The sequence below is a fragment of the Schistocerca cancellata genome, chromosome 9, assembly GCF_023864275.1.
Source record: "Schistocerca cancellata isolate TAMUIC-IGC-003103 chromosome 9, iqSchCanc2.1, whole genome shotgun sequence".
NCBI classification, from domain to species: domain Eukaryota; kingdom Metazoa; phylum Arthropoda; class Insecta; order Orthoptera; family Acrididae; genus Schistocerca; species Schistocerca cancellata.
Window position 1 is genome coordinate 250,517,332 of NC_064634.1, and position 16,760 is coordinate 250,534,091.

Genomic DNA, 16,760 nt, shown 5'->3' on the forward strand with positions numbered 1-16,760 from the left:
GTCACATATACAATAAGTGAGTTGAGGTGGCAATCATTATAACAAAGGCCTTTTGATTGTGCTAAGATCTTTTCATGAAATTTCAGTCAGTAACTTTCTCCTCCAAATGCCACAATATTTTTTTGACTCCCAGATACATATGGAGAAATGAGCATTGTAATAAAATAAGAGAAATCAGAACTTGCATGGGAAGTTTAGGTGTTCATTTTTCCCAGGTGCTGTACTTGAATTTAACAATGGAGAAACAGTCTGAAAGTGGTTCTGATGACTCTGTGCAAAGTCGTAAGTGTGAACTGCAGAGTTTTCATGTAGATGTAGATATACACCTACACTGATCAACCAGAACATTATGACCACCTTCCTACTATCAATATAAATCTATCACGGTGATACCAGTGACACCTGGAAGGGAATGAATGCTAGTCAGACACATGTACAGTGCATGCAGTAGCAGGCCGTGTGAAGTCAATGTGTAGAATGGGGGAGGTGCACCATCTAGCTGAGTTTGACCAAGGGCAGATTGTGATGCCTGGAGGCATGAGCATTTCAGAAACTGCACATTTGTTGGATATTCCAGGAATGCTGCAGTGAGTGTCAACAACACGTGGCAAAAGCAAGGTGAAATTACGTCCAGTTTGGTGTTTGGTGACCACCCTTCATCACAGATGTCAAACATCATAGGCTACGAATACTGGTAAAATAGTACAGGTGATGAACTGTGGCAGAATTAATGTCACAGTTTAATGATGGGCAGAGTACAATTGTGTCTGAACACACAATGCACTGAACACTCCAAACGATGGGCCTCCACAATTGGTGACACATGCATGTTCCAATGTTAACACCACAGCATCAGCAACTACAACTGAAATGGGTACATTACCATTGGCACTGGACTTTGGCGCAGTGGTAGAGTGTTGCATGGTATGATGAATACCGATTACCTCCTTCATCATGCTGATGGAAGGACGCAGGTCCATCATCTTACAGGAGAACAGCTCTTTGACACCAGTACTGTGGGACATACACAAGCTGTTGGCAGCTCCATTACACTCTGAGGAACATTCACGAGGGCATCCACGGGTCCAGTGGAGCTCGTGCAAGGCATTATGATGGCCAAGTTTGTGAGAAGTGTGGCTATTTATTTAGTAGCACACCAGAGAGAACTTGCAGAGAATTCCAGGGATCTTCACTGCAGTTGGATTGACAGGGAGGTGGCAAGGAAAGATCTGGACCACCAAAAAACTACTCTGAGAAGAGAGGCATAAAGTTAATACTACTTTCATCTGGTGGTGTATTGGGGTCGGCAAAATATTGCCCTGTTATATTGGCCCAATTGTGCTGGTATAAGACCCACCACAAATCTTACAAAATAAACAACAACAGTAAAAGAAAGAAAAATACACCCCACTTTCTGAAGGCTAGGTATGACTGATAATAGAACATGTGCATGAAGAATGCACAGGTGCATAAATCGTGTGTGCACAAATGATTTGCATATCGTAGATGGTGCCATATTATACGCCCCTGCCAAAAATCGCAGTGCGGCTCTCCTGCATGTGCGCTGTATACTGCATTCACTAATAGTGCAGCCAGACATTACTCATCTAAGACAGTACTAAACCAATGTTATGACAGGTCTGTTATCAAAAAATCTTGATTTTCACATTGTGATTTAATAGCGACCAGTGCAGGGTTCCAGGTTGTGCTCAGTTGAAATCCCACATCTTTGTTGATGAGATTATCAGCTGTGTGGATATGTATTGCTTGCTTAATGATGGAATCCCAGAAATATGATAAAACTTCCATATTTTCATAAATCATGGTTCAAAAAATGGTTCAAATGGCTCTGAGCACTATGGGACTTAACATCTATGGTCATCAGTCCCTAGAACTTAGTACTACTTAAACCTAACTAACCTAAGGACATCACACAACACCCAGTCATCACGAGACAGAGAAAATCCCTGACTCCGCCGGGAATCGAACCCGGGAACCCGGGCGCGGGAAGCGAGAACGCTACCGCACGACCACGAGCTGCAGACATAAATCATGTGATGTCCTGTATTCAGACAGTGTTCCACAATTGCCAACTTTTCTGGTTGGTGAAAGTGTGTATGATGCTTGAAGGAAAGCAGATGGAACCTTGGGACACAGCGTCTACTGCATGCCAACGCATACAGCAGCCACCATACTGCACAATGCGGTAGTGCATTAAGTACATTAGTTCATAATGCACATGTGGTATCTGATCCTGAATGCCTGTGTAGTGAAATGCAACATTTGAAGACAGTGTTCTGACAAAACGGTTATTCTGAGAGACAGATATGTACTGCATTCAGGCCCAGGTGAGTTCAATCTATGCAGCAAAATGAAGATTCAAAAACACCCACCACTTTGGCCTTTTTGCTGTATTTTGGTGCCACATCATCAAGAATCGGAAGAGTCCTCAGACGAAATGACATTAAGTGTGTTTTTCAACCATCTGCAAAACTGAGAAACCTGTTAGGTTTGGTTAAGGATGATCTTGGCCTGAGGAAATGTGGTGTGTACAAGAGTCCTTGTGAATGTGGGTCAACATATATAGGCCAGACATGTTGCACAGTACAAGAATGCTGTGATGGACATCAGCATCCTAAACACCTTTGCCAACCAGAAAAGTTGGCAATTGTGGAACACTGTCTAAATACAGGACATCACACAATTTATGAAAAGATGGATTTCTTATTCCTAGAATCATAATTCTGGGAGTGCATCATTAAGGAAGAAATACATATTCGTACAGCTCATACTCTCATCAACAGGGATGTGGGATTTCGACTGAGCACAGCCTGGAACCCTGCACTGTCTGCTATTAAATCACAATGCAAAAATCAAGATTTTTCGATAACAGACCCATCATAACATTGGTCTAGTATCGTCCTTGGTGAGTAACATCTGGCCACATTGGTAGTAAACGCAGCATGCAGCACACGCGCAACAGAGCCACTCTGCGATTTTTGACAGGGCATTTGAATATGGCACCATTTATCTGCAAATCATCTGCACATGGGAGATTTCCGCACCTGCGCATTCTTACCATGAATGTTCTAGAAATGGGGCATCGATATGTGGACACCATCAGTTGTACCTAGCCACCAGCAAGGTTGAACCACCTGAAGATGTCAGACAGTTGCTCCAAGGAAATATTGTGGAATTTGCACAATGTGATCTGGTGGCAAACCCATGAAAATTAATTACAAAATTTAAATTGTCATCATAATTTACTAATTAAGAGGTAGAATCTCACATTAATTGTTTCATAAAATAAGACAACAATTACGGTTAGAAACTGTATATACATCGGAGGCAGTGTAAATTGTCCTGAATATATTCATCCAGCATTTGAGAATACAAATACTTAGGAATTTAAAAGAAACTTTACTTGTAATTTAAAACCCTTTTGCAACCTTTTGTCAGGAATCCCTCCACAAAATAATTAAAGGAAAATGTTCATGATTTACTACATTTTTGCTATCCATGCAGTAAGCTACAGCATTCAGCATGCCATTTTAATCTATTACTTCTTTACTACTATTTCGATTTGCAAAACATTTTGCAGCCAGTGCCAACATGTACCACTGAATGAACCTGCAAAATTACACAGATATACGACACATAGTTTCGAGCATAGTTTATGATATCACAAACACAGAGTCACATGAAAAACTAGATTTTGCTTAAAAAGGAACACAAATTACTCAGAAAATATCCATCCAGTGTTTGATAACGAGAGCACTTGCTGTTTCCAACAGACTTCCACAATTGCAAACCTTTTTAAACTTTTTCTTGCTTACATGATTAAAGTCAAATATTTATCATATTATTTTATTTGTGAAGTAACCAGACATTTGAAACTGTTTCATACATATGAGTTCAATTCTTTAAGGAATTTGGGATGGAGAATTTACTAGATGTTACTGTTCAGTAAAACTTCAAATCCAACTTGACTGCATGAAACCACCACTAAACCAAAAAGCTGGAATAATTTAATTTCCCATGAACAGTGTGATAGTCAAACAAACCTGTGTTGAATAGCAATTGCTAAAGGCATAGTGTTTAATGTTGTGCTCAGCAATGGTGAATCTGTGGTGTAGTAGAATTCCAGATATTCATTTCTAGATGCCCATGAGAATACAAATACTTAGGAATTTAAAAGAAACTTTACTTGTAATTTAAAACCCTTTTGCAACCTTTTGTCAGGAATCCCTCCACAAAATAATTAAAGGAAAATGTTCATGATTTACTACATTTTTGCTATCCATGCAGTAAGCTACAGCATTCAGCATGCCATTTTAATCTATTACTTCTTTACTACTATTTCGATTTGCAAAACATTTTGCAGCCAGTGCCAACATGTACCACTGAATGAACCTGCAAAATTACACCGATATACGACACATAGTTTGGAAGTTTTGTCTCAAGTACAGATTGTGTTGAGGATCAGTGGACAAAGTTCAAAACCATCGTACAATATGCGTTAGATGAATATGTGCCAAGCAAGATCGAAAGAGATGGAAAAGAGCCACTGTGGTACAATAACCGAGTTAGAAAACTGCTGCGGAAGCAAAGGGAACTTCACAGCAAACATAAACATAGCCAAAGCCTTGCAGACAAGCAAAAATTATGTGAAGTGAAATGTAGTGTGAGGAGGGCTATACAAGAGGCATTCAATAAAACAGGATGACAGACATGAACTGTAGATTAAAACTGAAGAAACTGCAAAAAGGTGACAATTTAAGGAGATGGGACCTAGATAAATTTACAGAACCAGACATTGTAGAAAGTTTCAAGGAGAGCATTAGGGAACGATTGACAAGAATGGGGGAAAGAGATACAGGAGAAGAAGAACAGATAGCTTTGAGAGATGAAATAGTGAAGGATGCAGAGGATCAAGTAGGTAAAAAGATGAGGGCTACTATAAATCCTTGGGTAACAGAAGAGATACTGAATTTAATTGATGAAAGGAGAAAATACAAAAATGCAGTACATGAAGCAGGCAAAATGGACTACAAATGTCTCAAAAATGAGATCGACAAGAAGTGCAAAATGGCTAAGTAATCTTCATCTACATCCTCTTCCATTTCCATAATATTGTCCTCAAGAACATTGACCTTGTATAGACCCTCTATATAGTCCTTCCACCTTGCTGCTTTCCCTTCTTTGCTTAGAACTTGGTTTCTATCTAAGCTCTTCATATTCATGCAAGTGGTTCTCTTATCTTCAAAGGTCTCTTTAGTTTTCCTGTAGGCAGTTTCTATCTTACCCCCTAGTGATATACGCCTCTACATCCTTACATTTGTCCTCTAGCGATCCCTGCTTTGTCCTCTAGCCATCCCTGGTATCCCATCAGGTCCAGCGGCCTTTCCTCTTTTGAGCGATTTTAATTGTTTCTCTATCCCTCTGTCGTCTATTTCGATATCTACCATTTTCTCATCTGTGTGACAATCTAGAGAGGGAACTACAGTGCAGTCTTCCTCTGTGAAACAGCTTTGGAAAAAGACATTTAGTATTTCAGCATTTAGTCTGTCATCCTGTTTCAGTACCACTTCAGTCTGGACATTTTGTTTTGATCCACCTACCGCTTTGAAATAAGACCAGAATTTCTTAGGATTTTCTGCCAAGCCAGTACATCGAACTTTACTTTCGAATTCATTGAATGCCTCTTGTATAGCCCTCCTCACACTACATTTCGCTTCACATAATTTTTGCTTGTCTGCAAGGCTTTGGCTATGTTTATGTTTGCTGTGAAGTTCCCTTTGCTTCCGCAGCAGTTTTCTAACTCGGTTATTGTACCACAGTGGCTCTTTTCCATCTCTTTCGATCTTGCTTGGCACATATTCATCTAACGCATATTGTACGATGGTTTTGAACTTTGTCCACTGATCCTCAACACAATCTGTACTAGAGACAAAACTTCCATGTTGAGCCATCGGGTACTCTGTAATCTGCTTTTTGTCACTTTTGCTAAACAGAAAAATCTTCCTACCTTTTTTTAATATTTCTATTTACAGCTGAAATCATTGATGCAGTAACTGCTTTATGATCGCTGATTCCCTGTTCTGCGTTAACTTATTTCAAATAGTTCAGGTCTGTTTGTCACCAGAAGGTCTAATATGTTATCGCCATGAGTCGGTTCTCTGTTTAACTGCTCAAGGTAGTTTTCAGATAAAGCACTTAAAAAAAAATTTCACTGGATTCTTTGTCCCTGCCACCCGTTATGAACGTTTGAGTCTCCCAGTCTATATCCGGCAAATTAAAATCTCCACCCAGAACTATAACATGGTGGGGAAATCTACTCAAAATATTTTCCAAATTATCCTTCAGGTGCTCAGCCACAACAGCTGCTGTGCCAGGGGGCCTATAGAGACATCCAATTAACATGTCTGAGCCTGCTTTAACCGTGACCTTCACCCAGATTATTTCACATTTCGGATCTCTGTCAATTTCCTTCGATATTATTGCACTTCTTATCGCTATAAACACGCCTCCCCCTTCACTGTCCAGCCTGTCTCTGCGGTATACATTCCAATCTGAGTTTAGGATTTCATTACTCTTTACGTCTGGTTTCAGCCAACTTTCTGTCCCTAGTACTATATGGGCGTTGTGACTGTTTATTAATGAGAGCAGTTCTGGGACCTTTCTATAGATGCTCCTGCAGTTTACTATTAGCACATTAATATTGTTATTTCCTGTTGCATTTTGCCTACTCCTACCTTGCCGCGTCTCAGGAGGCATCTTGTCGGGTCTAGGGAGGGAATTCTCTAACCAAAAAATCCACATGTGCACTCTACGCGTACTCTGCTACCCTTGTAGCCACTTCCGGCGTGTAGTGCACGCCTGACCTATTCAGGGGTACCCTACATTTCTCCACCCGATAGCGGAGGTCGAGAAATTTGCACCCCAGATCTCCGCAGAATCGTCTGAGCCTCTGGTTTAAGCCTTCCACTCGGCTCCAAACCAGAGGACCGCGATCGGTTCTGGGAACGATACTACAAATAGTTAGCTCTGATTCCACCCCACGAGCGAGGCTTTCCGCCTTCACCAATTCCGACCACCTGTACGAACTGAGGATGACCTCTGAACCCAGACGGCAGGAGTCATTGGTGCCGACATGAACAACAATTTGCAGTCGGGTGCACCCAGTGCTCTCTATCGCTGCTGGCAGGGCCTCCTCCACATCTCGGATGAGACCCATGGCAAGCAGACAGAGTGAACACTGGCCTTCTTCCCCGACCTTTCCGCTATTTCCCTAAGGGGCTCCATCACCCGCCTAACGTTGGAGCTCCCAATAACTAATAAACCCCTCCCCCTGTGTGCCTGCTCAGACCTTGCTGAAGGAGCGGCCACATGTCCACTCACAGGCAGAGCGGGCGATGCCACACAGCCAGCTTCCACATTGACCCTCCGCCTCGTGCGCTGCGAATGCCGCCGAACCCGCCATGCACCAGACTCCCCACTGCCGCTACACTCCTAGTCAGCAGCCTGAAGACGGCTGACCGTGGCCATCAACACGTTCAGCTGTTCGCGAACAGTGGCCAGTTCCTACTGTGTCCATACACAGCAGTCACACATCCTATCAATGACCATGAGTTAAAGTCTGATGGTGGTCTTGTAAGCCAAAAACTGCCTAATGAAATAAATTAATACATTAGAACACACACAATACTGTTGTTTTCATTTATAATTATAATGTTGTTGTACCAAGAAGTGATGGAATAAGCAGAAAACATGATAAATGTGATTACAATTGTTCAGGCACAGCTTAAGTTCACAAAGAAAAACTTCTTGCATCTCTTAAGTGCCATCTGAAGTAGAAAAGTACAAGGGTTGACTGAAAAGTAATGCCTCCACCTTTACAACTCTTCAACAGTTGACAGAATTGGTATGTGGCAAGTACTGGCTTTTTCTATACCCTCTTCTCTACAGCTCCAGTTAGCAGGAAGCCTTATCATTGAACAGTTGTGTTGTTACAGTGTAAAGTATGGAACCCTGCGCAGACGGTCAGTCAATGTGATTTAAGCAATGTGCAGTCATTGAATTCTTCACAGCAGAAGGTGTCACCTCAAAGGAGATCCATCAGAGAATGAAACCAGTTTATGCTGATTATGTTGATATGAGTACTCTGCTTCATTGGGCAAGTCAGTTTGAAGATGTTGAGGCAGGAACATCTGACCTGTGTGAGAAACAGAGTTGGATGTCCTGTAAAAGCAACCACCAAGTTTCATAAGCAAGATGTTTACAGATTGATTCAGGATGATTGTCATATCACTCAGACAGAAACTGCAAGCACAATCGGCATTTCACAAGAAGGTGTGCATCACATTATTGCTTTTCTTGGCTATTGGAAGATCTGTGCACGATGGGTACCTCGCATGCTGACTCCTGAAATGAAAGCACACAGACTTGAAATTTGCCAGGAACTCTTCTCACATTATGAGAATGAAGGTGACACCTTTCTCCATTCAATTGTGACAGGAGACGAAATGTGGGTACACCATTACGACCCGGAGATGAAACATCAGTCTATGGAATATCGACACAAAGACTTGTCCCAGAAAAAGAAATTCAAGACACAGCCCTGAGCTGGAAAAATCCTGGCCAAAGTGTTCTGGGATGCAGATGATGTTATCCACATCAGTTTCTGTGGTCATGGAACAACAATAAATTCAGAGCATTACATCACAATGATGCAAACTCTGAAACGCCGGCTAACAAGAATCCGAAAGGAAAAGGGAAATGATTTCATGCAGAGTGAAATGCCAAACCACACACTTCACATGTCACCACAGCAGAACTTCAGAGACTGAATCTCACCACCATACGGCATCCTCCATACTGTCCAGATTTAGCACTGTCTGACTTCCATCTGTTCCCAATAATGAAATACGATCTGCTGGGACATCATTATGCTTCTGGTGAAGGCAACGAGAGAACTGTGAGACTGTGGTTGTGGGAACAGAGTGTTGACTTCTTTTGTAATGGCTTTAGAAAACTTGTTCATCATTGGCAGAAATGTATCCAGTTGTCTCGTGATCATGTGGAAAAGTGAATATTGGTAATTAAAGATCACATTCTAAGAGTTATTTCTGCATTTGATTTATTAAAATGTTCCCATGCAAACCCAGTTAACGAAGGTGGAGGCATTACTTTTCATTCGACCCTCGTACAACAGCACAACTAACATGCATTTTTATTTCATTCCACTTCATTTTTCTTCTGGACTAGTTTTCACAATTTTGGTTGTCAAACTGTATAAGAAATTTTATAATGACATACTTCTGCACAGTTCTGTTCTCAAGATATAGCTTTACGACTGACTGTCTCTTAACATCCTACCCACATTTTGTATCCCTTAACTCACATGATGTGGTCTCTCAGACCATACCAGAATTTTCCAAGTCGTTCTCATAGGTCAATTATTGTGGAACATTTTTATACACCACCTGCCCTTTTTTAATCACCAACTGTGCAAATTAATATTGTCAGTTGCATTATTGATTGTTGTTGACATGTGATGGGGTCTTGTAGACCACACCTCGTGCACTACGAACCTGCTTTCATCAGTTCAGTACGAAATATGTTAGCAAGAATGTAACAATTTTACACATTTTAAGTTTGATGAAATTTTTAGTCAGTGGATGTAGAATCATGTAAATGATATAGAACAAGAAGTAGATGAAGAAGACAATGATGTTTCAATAGCCAGTGATGACAGTTCTGCCAGCGAACAAGAGGACCATTCAGAGGAAGAACTTCAAGACAGTTGTGATGAGGACCTTTCTGTTTCTCCAACAAAATACACAGTGTTAGTTAAAATTACATGTGTTCTGAGTGATGGTAAAGAAAGATGTAGATCTCAGAACTAAATATTAATTTTGCAGCCAATCTTTCTCTGGCTATTGAGTTCAGTTTTTATGTGCAAACCCTGGAAATTAGTTTTATGTGAAAATTTATTTTCTACAGAGATAGTATAATTTTTCAGAATGTAAGATTCAGTTCTCTAACAGTCTGTTTTTTGTACTATTGAATAAGCTTCACAAAAGTATGTGATTTTTGCTTGATTTAAAGAAAAGTAAAAAAAGTTGGCTGTATTTAGTGCAATAAAATCAACAAGGAGTATTTAAACAACACTTATATAGTTGTAACCATAAATGTTACATAACATAAATAAAATTTTCAAATGATTTACAGCTTTAATCTTGCTTTAAAGATAGGGGTCTCAGAGACCACACCTCATAGTATAGTCATTACAGAAAACTCACCTCGTGAGTTAAGGGATATTTTTAACACGATTTCAGTTACAAATATAATGCTCTTGTAATGATTTTAATTGAATCAACTGGGGGTTCTTGGTGAAACATTGTAAATTACCTAAACAAACACTATTTTCTCCCTTGTTTCACAAATTCTGTTATTGTTACTGCACAACCTAAGTTTCCGGTTTTAAACCTATTTTCAAGTATGTTACTGATTCTCAAAGATGATAATGCAAAGATACACTTGATGATAATGCAAAGATAGTCATCTTAACTTCTTAATGTTTCAATTCTTGGCTTAATGTGTAATTACTTCAATTACCATTATTTGACAAAGTACATAAGGAACAAAACAATTCAGCAATTACACTAACATGATTAAACATGGCAAGGACTAAAGTTGTGCATCAGCCAAGACCTTTTTATCTACTGATGGACTGAGGTCCAAAGTTTCATTTCTATCCTTGAGTTGTGATATCATCTAAAACAGGTGTATAACTGAAATGGGTTTGCTAGTTTAATAATAAGTGTGGAGATGTACACACCTGTTTTTTAATTTCAAAAATTTCAAACTAGCTGTGTTTGGACCCCTTTTCCTCTTCGTGTAAGACTTGTACATCCATAATGTATTTGTGTTTATTGTTAAAGCAATGTTAGGCAAAAGGCTGAATCAGGCTTCCTCAATTTGCAGCCTCTATGAAGTTCTTTAAGCCTGGTACAGATTGACCTTACTGTCCAGGCAATGTAGCATGACTGACACCTGTGGCATGTGATTTTATAAACCTTACTTTTTGTGATGGCTGGTTGTTTGCCTTTTGCATTGAACAAGCAACTACCTATTTTCTGAGAGACATAGAAAAGCATTACAATTTAAAAACAGCAACCAACTGCAACTAAGATATAAAAAAAAAATATGAAAATGTCACCATAATTTGTCTTAGATTTCAAAATAATTCTTCAAGTGGTTGCTACAGGCTTTTCTGCTGAGGTTTTCTTTTGTAGTTATTTAGTAATGTGGTACATTGGTGTAGCCTAATTCCCTGAGCAACACAGATATGTATTTCAAATGTGTATTTGTACCATTAACTTAATTATGGTGTAACAAGCACCATTCTACTTTCTAGAGCACCACATACTACTAAACAGATTCACAACACATATTCCAACTTTACAATGAGAAATGAGAACTACAATTACAAAAATACACATTTATCTGTTCTTCTACAACTTCTCATACATTTGTTTACTAACAAGAAGAGAGCAAATGCAGTGGAATTTACAGAGTCTCAGCAGTACTTTCACCAAAATATTTAGCCGATTAAAGTTACAATACAGCAGACAAAAAGCTCTTGGGTTTTCACATGCAAAAGTGTTGAGATACTGCTATGTTTCAATGAGTTTCATCATCTTCTGGCTTCATTAAGCCAGAAAAATTACACTACGGTATATAAAAAGCACTGTATAATTGTTCACAGGGTAGGTTACTAGAATTCTCTGACTCATTATCAAATAACACATACTATCAACCTTATTCTGAAGCACTGACGAAACAGGAGCTACCTGGAGCTCCAATACTTTAATATTACAATGTCCTTGTTAATTTGTAGTGTAGGTCCCTTACAACAGTTATCCCATAAGGAATGCTTTTAAATTGATGTCTTTTAACAAACTCAATTTTTCTCCCCATTGCCTCGAATGTAGTTTTAAAATATCTACCACAACTACTGGTATAAACTTATGTACAGAAATGGACAACACTTATTCTCCCAAATAAGTTTCAGACTGAAAGCAGAGTCATAGCAAGTTTAAAAAAAATGGTGAGATTTTTGGGATGGTGGAACAACCTTCTAATCTATCAAGTGGAGAAGATTAGCTGGACAACATACATTTAATTTAGCATAGTTATTGTAAAACACACATAATGAATTCTCACCTACAGCTTTAACAACTCTATGTTTTAATTTCAATTCATATGTGAACAGAGACATACTTTGCATCAAACACAGTGATTAACAAAATATAACACTATCTCATTAACAGCAATTATTTGGGACTGTTGCTCTTTAATTCCAATGTAAAAATAAAAATAAATATTAAAAAACCATTTACATATTCTTCATACACTGTCAAACATAAAGCAATCACATACTGACAAGTATCAGGAAACAAATAAATGTAACTAAACATTTTGAGAAAAAATGTTTATGAGGAGAATAAAGGTAGGCAGTCTACTAACATAGGTTATTATTCTGCAGTCAATAACAAACATACAAAATAAATGCACATAAATAGTGTTTCACTAACTAGAAATGAACGAATAATGGAAACTTAATGAGAAAATTTTAAGCACAGGCATTATTTCTCCTGTCAATTACTCAAACTACAGAAAATATCTTAGCATGCCATAGGAAGATAACTGGATGCAATGTTTGTACCTTTGCTGTTTTGCCCTTCAGAGCACTGGAGGGTATGGGAGTGGGAACACTGTCAGTTGACTGGCTGTCTCGGGATTTTGTCCGTACAGTCACTTGCTTTGGGTTTAATCCAAGCAGCTTATTTACATCTATTAAGGCATGATCTCCTGCAAAAGTAATCAGTTACAGTTACACTACTGAATCATAAGGATGAAGTCAAGCAATAAAGTGTCCAACACCATAAAAAGTCACAGCACAACAAAATGTTACAACACAACTACTAGGGGTGGCCAGACAGTAATACCATCTTTTTCTTTATTTCACAAAACACTGGAGCAATATAACAAATGTAACACTGAGATTGATGCCAAATTTTCTTCTACGTTGTTTACAAATATCAGGGTGTTCCATGAACAGATAACAGCACTACAGTTTTAAAAAATGGTTGACATTGATGTTTGTATTTTACAAGAAGCTGTAATTGCATTCCTGAACACTGAAGGTGAAATCCCTATTTGCATTCCTGAAAGGCAGATGAATGTTTCTTTTGGAATGGTGAGGTGTGTATCAACACATTTAGGTTTGCGTTTGTACTTAAATTGTTGCATAAACACTTATAGCTGCTCAGAAATGAAGCTAACAGTCAAAAATTGCAATTGATGCAAGGATAAAGGCAAACAATCAGATCTGTGCAATACATCAGCAACACGAAGGAACCTGAAACATATCTTCACCAACTTAATCTATCAAAAACTTTGGTTCTTTCACATGGCAAAGAAATACTGAACATGAGTTTGAAAACCAGTGCTGATACTGAAAATGAACAATGGGAAGTTTTGCTGATGTAACATGCAGCACAGATTAATTGCTATTTGATTCATCATCATCAGAGGCTATTACTTGATAATAGATATTTACTGTACAGTAAAACATTCCCTTCTTCCAAGGCCTATAAAAGCTGCTGAAAAGGCCAGATATTATAAGGAAAAGCCAATAATTGTTTTAAAAAATTGACTATATGTTGCCTACATTTATATTTATTTTTTAAATTAAAGTCAAATGAATAATGTGACATAACTTTCCAACCAATCTTTATACATATGAGATAGTAATGAAGAAATGTCTTCATCTAGTAAACAGCGTTCTTTCCATAAATTTCTGATCATGTTACTGTGTATCCTTTTTTGCCGCACGGGATTAGCCGAGCGGTCTAAGGTGCTGCAGTCATGGACTGTGTGGCTGGTCCTGGCGAAGGTTCGAGTCCTCCTTCGGGCATAGGTGTGTGTCTTTGTCCTTAGGAACATTTAGGTTAACTAGTGTGTAAGCACACATTTTTTCGTATCCTTTTTTGCCAGATGATAACACCTTTGACTTGGTGTGCATCACCAGTATTCTGCTGTTCATTACCAAAAGCATATGGTTCTGGATACTGAAGTATAACACTTCCTTCTCTGTGAGTTTATCTTGCTCTTTTTCGGCTGATTGTAACAGTGGGTCTGCTTGTGTATTCCATAGCATTTCTAGCCCTTTTACAGATATTAAAAACTGAAGACATAGCACAACATCATACTTACCAGAAAAAGAAATAATTATATAAGAAATAACAACTGTCCAGGCTTCTAGAAGAGCTTTTGTAATTTTTCTGACAATTTTTTTCATTTTTCAATAATTATAAGTGGTTCATGGTGTGGGTTCCTGTTGTTGTGTCCTAGTTCATGAACCACGGGCAACGTATGAGTGGCCAAGTAAGTGGTCCTGACAGTTGGGATACCAGTTACTTTGGAATAAGGCTGGGCATCTCAGACATATGTTGAGTCATGGTCACCTTTGTGCTCAGACGGCAAAGACTACCAAATTCACCAGTTAGTCCCTCAAGCATTAGGAGTAAAACTCAATGGGACCCGGGGCAAGTAAGGCTGGCAACCTGCTTCCCTGGTACTTTAAATATGATGCTGGCAACAATCAGAGCAAAATGCCTCAGACCTTTGGAGGTGACGGAGTCCCACCTCTAATTGACAAACCAGGGACTCCTAAGATACAACTTGGCAAACGAATGGTAATAAGATGGGGAGCTGCCAGAGGCTGCAAGTAAGATGGGGTTGGACATTTTAGCTGTTAGTGACATTCAGGTAAGGGGTAAGAAAGAAGAGGAAGTGGGAGAATACAAGGTACCTGTCAGGAGTCAAAGCAGGAATAGCACAATGGGGTGCAGGGCTTTACATCAGGAAAGAAATGGAATCCAGCCTAGTTGCATTAAGGTATGCAAGCAAATGACTGATGTGGATAGATTTGACAGTGTCTAGCAGGAAAATTAGGATTGTGTCAGTATATTCACATTGTGAAGGGACAGATCAAGATAAGGTGGATAGTTTTTATGACACATTCAGTGACATAGCTGTTAGAGTAAAGGACAATGACAGTGTTCTGCTCATGGGTGATTTTAATGCCAGGATGGGTAAATTTGGAGAGGATATGGAGGCCAACAGGAACAGGAAACAACTTTTGGATTTCTGTGCCATTATGGGCTTAGTAATTACAAACTCCTTTTTTAAACATAAGAACATTCACCGGTATACCTGGGAAGGCAGGGGAACCAAATCTGTCATTGACTATATAATAACAGATCAGGAATTCAGGAAGGCTGTGAGGGACACACATGTATTCAGGGGATTCTTTGATGACACTGATCACTATTTAATCTGCAGTGAAATTGGTATTGTGAGGCCAAAAGTGCAGAAGGTCAGGTCCATATGTAGGAGGATAAGAGTGGAGAAACTTCAGGATAAGGAAATCAGGCACAAGTACATAATAGTGATCACAGAAAGGTACCAGTTAGTTGAATGTAGTCAATTATAGTCATTGGAAAAGGAATGGACAAGGTACAGGAACACAGTACCAGAAGTGGCTAATGAATGTCTTGGAACAGTAGTGTGTCAAGGTAGGATGAAGTAAACAGCTTGGTGGAATGACACAGTCAACGCAGCCTGTAAAAGGAAAAAGAAGGCGTATCAAAAATGGCTACATACTAGAACTCAGGTAGACATAGAAAGTTATGTTGAAGAAAGAAACAAAGCCAAACAAATAAGTGCAGCATCCAAGAACAAATATTGAGAAGACTTTGGAAACAGGTTGTAACTTTGGGTCAAGCTGCTGAAAAACCATTCTGGAGTGTAATTATCAATCTTTGAAAGGGAGGTAAGAAGGACATGACAAGTATTTTGCACAGGTCAGGAAAACTGCTGGTGAATCCTGCTGATGGCTTGGACAGATGGAAGGAATATTTTGAAGAGTTGCTCAATGTAGATGAAAATATGATCAGTAATGTTTCAGATTTCGATGTACAATGGGATAGGAATGATGATGGAAATAGGATTACATTTGAGGAAGAGGAGAAAATGGTCAATAGATTGCAGTGCAAAAAATAGGCTGGGGTGGATGAAATTAAGTCGGAACTCATCTAATACAGTGGAATGTTAGGACTTAAATAGCTACACAGGATAATTGAAAGACGTGGGAGTCGAGACAGGTTCCATCTGACTGGGCGAAAGCAGTAATCACACCAATCTTTAAACATGGAAACAGAAAAGATTGTAACAACTACAGAGGTATCTCTTTAATCAGCATTGTGGGTAAAATCTTCTCAGGTATTGTCGAAAGGAAAGTGCGAGTATTAGTTGAGGACAAATTGGATGAAAATCAGTGTGGGTTTAGGCCTCTTAGAGGTTGTCAGGACCAGATCTTTAGCTTACGGCTAATAATGGAGAAGTGTTACGAGTGGAACCAGGAATTGTATCTATGCTTTATAGATCTAGAAAAGGCATATCACTGGGTTCCTAGGAGGAAGTTATTGTCTGTTCTACGAGATTATGGAATAGGAGGCAAACTTTTGCAAGCAATTAAAGGTCTATAAATAGATAGTCAGGCAGCAGTTAGAGTTGACGGTAAATTGATTTCATGGTTCAGAGTAGTTTCAGGGGTAAGACAAGGCTGCAACCTCTCTCCACTGTTGTTCATATTATTTATGGATCATATGTTGAAAACAATAGAC

At 39.1% G+C, this 16,760-nt stretch overlaps 1 protein-coding gene across 1 annotated transcript in view; it reads right to left on the reverse strand.

Annotated features, from left to right (window-relative positions):
• LOC126101319 (RIMS-binding protein 2-like) overlaps window positions 1–16,760 on the reverse strand; it is a 63,066-nt gene that overhangs the window by 11,880 nt on the left and 34,426 nt on the right. The window contains exon 3 of the mRNA XM_049911993.1: window positions 12,734–12,879. Coding sequence (XP_049767950.1) covers window positions 12,734–12,879 — 146 coding nt within the window. The remainder of the gene's footprint in view (window positions 1–12,733; window positions 12,880–16,760) is intronic.